The 9,045-nt window shown below is 39.7% G+C and overlaps 1 protein-coding gene across 1 annotated transcript; it reads right to left on the bottom strand.

The window, feature by feature from the left end:
* Positions 1–2,322: 2,322 nt before the first annotated feature.
* On the bottom strand, positions 2,323–8,857 carry get3 (guided entry of tail-anchored proteins factor 3, ATPase). Its single transcript, XM_046837434.1, has 7 exons — positions 8,650–8,857; positions 7,716–7,863; positions 5,875–6,023; positions 5,224–5,374; positions 4,725–4,832; positions 4,016–4,213; positions 2,323–3,507 (listed from the first exon to the last, which is right to left on the bottom strand). The coding sequence occupies exons 1-7, from the start codon at positions 8,790–8,792 to the stop codon at positions 3,382–3,384; spliced, it is 1,023 nt and encodes a 340-aa protein (XP_046693390.1). The 5' UTR covers positions 8,793–8,857; the 3' UTR covers positions 2,323–3,381.
* Positions 8,858–9,045: the final 188 nt, after the last annotated feature.

Raw genomic sequence — 9,045 nt, 5'->3', positions numbered from 1 at the left:
TCTGAGGAGAGAGCTCATTAACGTGGATTCCTGCTGCTCAGAGTGCTGATTCGTTCTCTTCATCGAGATGTTTACGAGTCAGAAATAATCATTTGTAATAAATGAAAGTGCTTTAGAGAAATACAAATAAAACATTTAAAGTATGATTAAACTACATGAAGGATGAGTAGGTCTGATTCAAATAAATTGAATGAAAGAAACTACTTTCTTTAAGGAATTGTTCATTTCCTGTCAGAGGGCTGATGGATTGCGAGCGATGGAGCGGTAAACAAGAAGCACTCGTGTGTAGAGAGCATAAGAGACGGACAACTTGTACAACTGTTTATACAGATTTACACATTGAGCCATGAATATGACATTGTTCATAAAGCTTTCAGTCTATAATTATCTTTGATTTCTAGCAGGGTTTTAAATGAATCCTCATTTAAAACCCTGCTAGAAATCCATTAGATCTTAAAAGGATCTGACGTGTACTGACTCTACCAGTGGGTCCCAATCACAGTCACATACAAACCTGGAGGCATTTACAATAAGGATATGTAGACTAAGTCTACCATGGCCTCTAGGTAGCTGTAAGAAAATATCCACATTGTAAATAGATCAGTACCTTTTGAAAACAAAAGACATTGGAATGAAACTGCTGTAATTTTTGCAGTAAACTGAAAGCTTTTTAAAGTGTTTCTTCTGCTCATCTTCAGGAAAGAATCTTAGAAAGATACTGTTTGAGAAAAATGTACTAATCCACAACTGTTCTGTATCATTTTGTTGCTATTTACCAGCCATACTCTCCCAAACTAGCCAACCAACTAGTGACCCAAAAACCCAACTACACTGACAAAAATTCCTTAACACTCTAACCCAAACTGCACCCCCCCCCCATGTCAGAAATGTCTTTACTATTAACATTCTACCCCTAAATCCCTACCAATGCCCCAAATTCTCAACTATTGTCCCAAAACCTATGTCTAAATAAGAAAACCCCAAACTGCCCACCAATGTACCACATTCCCAACCATTGCCCCCTTGACAAAAATTATCAAATATTTTACCCAAAACTGCCCACCAATGTGTCAAATTCTATATTATACCACATTTTCAACTACTGAACCAAAAACTCTGCCACTCAAACTAAATTTCTCCAAACATTCAACCCCCAAAATATTTACCAAATGCCCAACCACTGTCCGAAAAAAACTCCTAACCATTTTAAAAAGAAATCCATTCTACCCCAAACTACCCACCAATGTCTCAAATTTCCAAACTATACCAAATTTCCATTCATTGGAACCCTCTGAAAAACGTTTCTAAACACCTTAAGCCAAACTACATACCAGTGCCCTATATTTCCAACTGTTCTCCCAGAAACTCCACCACTCTGAAAATATTCCCAAACATTCTACACCAAACTGTTTACCAATGTACCAAATTCCCAACCATAGTCCCAAAAGCCTAACCATTTTTAAATCGTAAACCTTTTACCCCAAACTGCCCACCAATGTCTTAACCTATTATAACACTCTATACTATTGTGACGCAGTGATATTATGTAGGTAAACAATTGAAGAAAAAAGCTCATTATTTCTGTTTATCAAGTCCACCCGAAGAATAACAAGTACTATTTGGAGCTTTGAGATTTCCTTTTTTTTTTTTTAAATGACTTCACGCTCACTTACCCTCTTGATGCAGTGTACTGTGTCGACACCGCAGGGTTTCTTGTTTGTACAGATTATGATCACAGGATGAAAGATGGCCTCTGCTGTTCCAGTCACTTCGAATATTTTGGAAGCCAGTAAACATTTTTATTATAATCTCCCAAACCTCTTTTGCTGATGTAGCAGTGCTTGTGCTTTAGACATGGTGGGTTTTATACAGGCGAAATCAGTTCCATTTTTTTTTTTTTTACAGCATGTTTACTAAAAGTGCTATATTTTATATACATTTCCGTTCTTTTGCCTGATCGATCAGTGCTTTAACCAGAGCCATTTTTTGCATACTGTAATGTGAGTGGCTATTATGTTTTATGACACAATAACATTAACCGGTTATGTTTCAGGGTTTTTTTTTTTTTTGGAAATTTAATTCACTTTTTTTTTTAATTGATATTAACAAATCTCTTGGCTATAAAACTGTCAGTGAACCGAAGATGATTATAATATTATGATGGATATAATTTCCAAAGTGTTTTGTGGGAAGGTGAGGAAAAATACGAGCTCATGTTCTCTTGTTGTACTTCAGTTAAATGACTTGAAAGAGGAATATTAGATATTAGTATTAAGTAAATATTAAATGTTTAGGGGGAATAAAAAAAAAGAAAACACTGAATGAACAAATAACTGTAATTTCCTGTTACTCATACTGTTCTAATCTTATGAACACTCATTTTTTTTGTGTAATTATTAACACTCAATCAAATACACAGTAAACGGTTGTATTTGTTGAAAGTGAAAAAAGAAATAGAGAAAAGAGAAAGAAAGGAAGAAAGAGGGGAGCAGTGGGAGAGAGAGAGAGAGAGAGAGAGAGAGAGAGAAGAAAGAAAACAACGGAGCGGAGGTAAAATAGGAAAGAAGATAGGGAGTGAGAGAAAGAAAGGGGGAGAGAAGGAGGAAGTGCAGGAAAAAAGAGAAAAAGTGAGAAAGAAGAGGAGGGGAGGAAGAGAAGAGAGAGATAGAGAGAAAGAAGGTAAAACATTTCTCTTTACTATGTGCCTTATTGGGAATCAGAGAAACATCCTGCTGAACCCAAATGAGGCTGAACAGACACAGTCAGCGATTCTCTGGAGAACTGTTCATCCGTCACCATTATACAGTTTGTACACAAAAAAATTACAAACAATTACTGAGAGAAAACTGAAAACAAAACCCAGAAAGTAACACACAAGCTTTGCACAGATGTTAACGGTAAAGCAGATGTGCGATGAGATGTACAGTAACTCGCTCGGGGCGCAATCAATTCGCACTCACGGATCAGACGACATTCTTTTTATCGTCTTTCAAGATGTTTTTATGCCCTTTTACACACAAGTCACCATCACACGATGAAATAACCATTCGATGTTATGTAACAGAGAGTAATAATAATAATAATAATAATAATAATAATAATAATGAGGAATGGCTGGGAGTAAAATAAACAACCTCTGTATCAGAAATCAGGCAGCGAGAAAAAGAGAGAAAGATGGAAAGACAGAGAGAAACGTTCATACAGACAGAGGTGTGTGTGTGTGTATAATGTTGTGAGCCTTTATCACTATGAAGCTTTCCAGATTAGATGATGACGAGCATGTGGATGAAGATGTTGTTGAGACTGCAATGGAAGGCTGTGTGTGTGTGTGTGTGTGTGTGTGTGTGTGTGTGCGTGTGTGTGTGTTTAGTAGAAGGTAAGTCACTTGGGGGGATTATACGGTTCCAGGAGCAGTTTGGAAAATGTGTTGACTTTGTCCGCTCCTCGTACCTCATGTGGCAGTAGAGGCAGTTTGACTATGTGGAAATCTTCATACAGGTCCTCCATCTGAAAGAAAACACACACACACACACACACGCACACACATTGTGTGTTACATTAAGGGAAGTGAAGAACACTGATGATCTCTTCATCATGGCACCTGGTAGTGGGTGGAGTATTTATTAGGCAGCAAGTGAACATTTTCTCCTTAAAGTTGATGTTAGAAGCAGGAAAATGGGCGAGCGTAAGGATTTGAGCGAGTTTGACAAATTGTGACGTTTAGACGTTTGGGTGAGAGCATCTCCAAAACCTCACTTCGAATTGTGGGATGTTCCTGGTCTGCAGTGGTCTATCAGAGGTGCTCCAATAAAGGAACAGTGTAGCTCGATAAGAAAAGTCTTTGCGTCTCTGCTCCTTCTGTGAGGGCTTTGGTAAGTAATGAATGAATCCAACACAAAACTATTTCTTCCAAAGCTTCAGCGTAGATAAACATGACGTGTACAGTACGGAAGTGCAGTAGCTCATCTGCAATACCCTCACCTATGATTGAGTAACTATACTGTATCACACTCACCTGGTCCAGGTACTTGGACTGGATCTTGTGCCTGGCCTCGCACATCTTGCAGGGTCTCTCGGTGTCGGGGAACACCAGCTGGTTGACGATGATGTTGTGCGTGTCGATGCGACACTTGGCCAGCTCCTGGATCAGCCGCTCCGTCTCGTACAGGGACAGGAACTCGGCGATGCACACGCAGATGAACGTCGTCTGCTCCTGTTTCCGTACAGAAAGGAAGAACCAGACGGGTTAGAGCTCGGATTCGACTTCCAGTCTCACAGTCGAATCTTCGCGGAGGTGCTATGAAACGAGGATCGTACCATTTTAGTTATATGGGGGTGCTCAATGTCTGATCTTACATAGAACTACTGGTTTTCTCCCAATAAGTTAATATACAGCCTGCTATGATGATGCTGTAAATAAAAAAGAAAGACGCTTTTAATAAATAGCTTTAATGTCACCACCGTGACAGATTTCACTTTCCATGATCCGTTAGTGACACAGGATTTAAATATTTATATTTTGTCCTAATTTCGTTCTGTAAATTAATTTTTGATTGTTCTTCAGTGCATCAATGTTGCTGCACTTGAAGTTTCATGTAAAAAGGAAACTTTTTACACCTCAGTGAATGAAACCGTGTGTGTGTGTGTGTTACTGAGTCCATCTAGCCAAGCACAGAGAGCAGGTTCTCAGTATAAAAGGTTCTTCGGTATGTTCTGGGACTCACCGGGTCTTTAAACTGCTCGCTGACGGAGCGGATCACAGGAAGCGTCTCCTCCAGTTTGGAGGCCAGCTGATCGGCGTTCATATCTCCCAGCCCCAGCATGTTACACATCTACAAACAGAGGAACAAAATCGAATCAAAACAACTCTGATTATACTATAATTCCCAAAAAGCATGCGGTTAAAAAGTTTGTACCCCCTACTACAGAATAATGAGGTTTATCATTAAAGGTGAGAGAAATGTTCAGGGTATTGAGAGTAAACGGATCTGCACTCATGATGGTGATCTAATGAGAAATTCCCTGGACATTTCCTTTATGCGCTATGATTTCATTTCATAGGATGTCATTGGAGTAGAGTAAAGAATGAATCTAAATCTAGTGGATCTGATCCCAGAAGAGTGGAGGTTATTAAATGAGCAAAAAGGAAGTAAATAGGAATTGGAGGTTCAAACCGCATTTCTTTCATCACATTTGAACTTCCCAGCATGCACTGCTGCAGACCTGAGAAATGAAGGGGCTGATCTGGTTCTTGATCTGCATGAGGCGGCCCAGGCCGCGCTCTACGATGGTGGGGAAGTTGAGCAGGCGTAGCGTGTGGCCTGTAGGAGCCGTGTCGAACACCACCACGGAGAAGTTCATCCCTTTAACTAACCTGCAGCAAAGTGAGAGAACGACAGCAATAAAGTAAAAGTAAAGCGAGTTAGACGGAGTAATCTCAGACAGCTGACCATGGCGCCACCTGTTGGCACTTAGGCAAACTCCCATATATATTATTTCCTAAAGATAAGTTGACTTTTGTATTTTGAATTTCGTTTAAGTATACATAATAAAACACATTTGGTTGGGTAGATAATATAATCGGTTTAGATAAATAAGTGGTCAACAATATCCCGATCATTAGAAAGAGAAATAATCGAATTCAGTGATTAGGCTCATTTTATGAATAACATCTCCCGATTAACAATTTTTTTTTATTTTTCTGTCCCGTGACCTTCATTCCATCCATGTTTCTATTCAGACCTGCTTACTCAATGTTCAACTGTTTGAAACTGAAGCCAGACAGAGTTTTTGCTGACAGAGCTGATGTAAAGAATGTTAGAAAAACAATGCTGTCGATGTATGTATTAGATGGACGCAGGATGCGTGTCGGACCTCATAACCTCGGCATAGCTCATGGCTTCGTCGATGCCAGGGAAGGCGCTCATGGCCTCCTGCATCATCTTCTTGCCCATACTCAGCATGTTGTCCTCTTCAAAAAACTCATCCGGAAGCTCAGCCACACCCAAACTCGGGTCAATCTCCTGCATAGAGAGAGAGAGAGAGAGAGAGAGAGAGAGAGAGAGAGAGAGAGAGAGATAGAAATACACATATTTAAGATGTACAGTGTTTACAGTTATACTTTGAGAAAAAATATTATATATATAAAATCAGAGATAATCAGAGTTATTCACTTCACTGCTCATAATGTTATGCCTGAACTGTGTAAAAAAAAAAAAAAGTTGGGATGCTGAGTATAATATAAATAAATCCAGAATGCAAATCCAATAAACCCATATGTTACTCACAACAGAACACAGAAAACATATCAAATGAGGAAAAACTACTTGTGACTTTGATGGCCGCAACACATCTTTAAAAAAAAAAAAAAAAATTGCAGGAAAGTAGGTGTTAAAAACAAACAGTGGAGTGATTTTCACATGTTGCAACTCATTAGGTTAATTAGCAACAGCTCGGTATATAAAAGTATCTTAACGGGTAGTAAAAGAGGATCTTAAAGAGTCTCTCAGAAGTAAAGTCTGATACTTACTTACAAAACACTAAATTGTTTATCTCTCATGTATCTCTCCAGTCTTCTAACACGCTACAATCCGTCATGCTCCCTGAGATCTCAAAACTCTGGACTTCTAGTAGTTCCTAGAATAGCAAAGTCCACTAAAGGCGGTAGATCATTTTCACATTTAGCTCCTAAACTCTGGAATAGTCTTCCTGACGGTGTTCGGGGCTCAGACACACTCACCCAGTTTAAGTGCAGATTAAAAACATATCTTTTTAGCAAAGCCTACACATAACACACATCACATATCATAACCTTGTGCTCCAGAACATCTGATCACATGCACATTATCAACTTGTGCTGTTAATATCATGAACAGCAGCTACACTAATTTCTCTCCACTGCTTCTCTTTCTCTGCCCATCCCGAGACACCCTGAGGTTTGGCCAGCTCCAGTCACCTCCCACCTTCTGAAGATTGTGGACTTTTAAAGAAGTAGATGCCAAACACAAAAACATCCTGAACATCTAGAGACGTTTCAGTGCCAATTAGATCCCACTTCATGTAGAGTTTGGATATTGGACCTCTTTGAGTGTTTAAAGGCTCTGGCGTGGAGAAGCTGGTGTTACATTTGTGATGATCACAAATGTTGAGATATTTTATGCTCAGTAGCTCCTGGTTTTATAACCACAATGACTGTATAAAACTGTAGAAAGATCATCACTCATATTCTTATACTCCAGTACTCATGTTAGTTCTCTCTCTCCAGTGTTCTGTATTGTTTTAAAGACTATAATCACACTCTTGATGTCACCTAAATGAGGATGGTTGCCCTTTTGAGTCTGGTTCCTCTCAAGGTTTCTTCCTCATAACATCTAAGGGAGTTTTTCCTCCCACAGTCGTCACAGCTACTCATCAGGGATAAATACACATCATTTACCTAAACTGTTGATTTCTGTAAAGCTGCTTTGAGACAATGTCTGTTGTGAAAAGCGCTATAGAAATAAACTTGACTTGACTAAAGATGGACAGAAATTCACAAATCGGTGACAAACTGCGCCTGCGACCTAAACACAGTAATAACTATCAGTGAGAAAATTTTGAAGCAAGAATTATGCCTTCTAAAAAGACAAAGCCTGGTCAGATACCGAACAAAAAGATTTGTACAGAAAGAGAGAGAGAGAGAGAGAGAGAGAGAGAAAGAGAGAGAGAGCGCTGACCATAGCGAAGAGGTTATCGTAGCCCTTCACTTTGGTGGGGACCTTGGAGAACTTCTGGTCGAAGGCATCGGAGATGTTGTGTGCCGGGTCGGTGGAGATGATGAGGACGCTCTCCCTCACTGTGGACAGTTGGACCGCCAGGCTGCAGCTGCAGAACAGGACGGGGAGAGAAAGCTATTACTGTCAATACTATAAATAAACATGTAACAGAACTCCGCTCACAAAGCCAACGAAAGACACAAATTCCTTAAAACGTATATATGTATACTCATGCATACACATATGGACAAAAGTTTGTGGACACCTGACCATAGAATTGCGCACACTCCACATTTATTCCCCATTATTATGCTCTTCCATGAGACTTTGTGGAGATTTGTGCTCGTTAACAAGGGTTTTAAGTAAAGTCAGGTACTGGTGTAGGTGAGGTGAGGTGGATCCTGGCATGCAGTCAGTGTTCACATTCATCCCAAAGATGTTCAATAGTGTTGGAGATCTATAGCTGGAGATCTTCCACTCCAACCCATGTAAAGCACATCTTCATGGAGCTGGCTTTGTGTCATACTGGAACAGGTTTGGATCTCATCGTTCAAGTAAAGGGAAAATGTCATGTCACAACGTGAAACAACATGAAATAATTGTTTACCTCCAAGTTTGGAGGAAGAGATTGAAGAACCACATACAGTATGGCTGGAAAGTCAAGTGTCCTGATATGTTCCTTTTGTCCATATAGTGTAGCTTTAATAACATTTAGTAAAGCTAGTGACATTTATTTATGAATTATAAAAACAATACTTAATTCATAATAAATGCTTGAACATATATGCTAGCTCGCTAGCTTCAATACTGACAGCTAGACATTAAAGCGGTTTGGTAGCTAACTTCGTTAGCCGGTTAGCTTTATCGCAAACATTAGCTTCAGGCTAAATTTTACCTGCATGTCGTTTTCCCAACGCCGCCTTTTCCACCTACAAAAATCCATTTCAGAGATTTTTGCTCTATTATATTTTTTAACGTCGGCTCTAAAGGCTCTACATCAGGTGCATCTTCAAATTCGTCTTCCAACGAAGCTGCCATCTTGAAAACTGTCTGGAACCAACCAAAGCAACCGCGTATCTAACAGTCTTCAGGGCAAACGACGCCATTCCGGCTCAACCTCAGTTCAAACCGGAAAGGTGTCCGGTAAGGAAATATTAGATCCAACATGGCGACTAATACAGCGCAGTTGCCGAAGGACGCAAATTCGATGGCTGCATTTAAAATAGATTTCGAGTCCCTACTCATGTACACTACACAGTGTTTAACGTACCAGCTTTCGCATCCTACCTAG

The sequence above is a fragment of the Silurus meridionalis genome, chromosome 24 (genome assembly GCF_014805685.1).
Source record: "Silurus meridionalis isolate SWU-2019-XX chromosome 24, ASM1480568v1, whole genome shotgun sequence".
Taxonomy (NCBI): Eukaryota; Metazoa; Chordata; class Actinopteri; order Siluriformes; family Siluridae; genus Silurus; species Silurus meridionalis.
Note: the sequence above shows the minus strand (reverse complement) of the source record. Positions and strands in the feature narration are given on the sequence as shown.

Coding starts and splice junctions, on each gene's coding strand:
- get3 (XM_046837434.1), bottom strand. CDS start 8,792: ATGGCAGCTTCGTTGGAAGACGAATTTGAAGATGCACCTGATGTAGAG. Junction 7,864..8,649: donor GTTGGGAAAACGACATGCAG/GTAAAATTTAGC, acceptor CCTGTTCTGCAG/CTGCAGCCTGGCGGTCCAAC. Junction 5,375..5,874: donor AGCTATGCCGAGGTTATGAG/GTCCGACACGCA, acceptor ACTTTGCTGCAG/GTTAGTTAAAGGGATGAACT.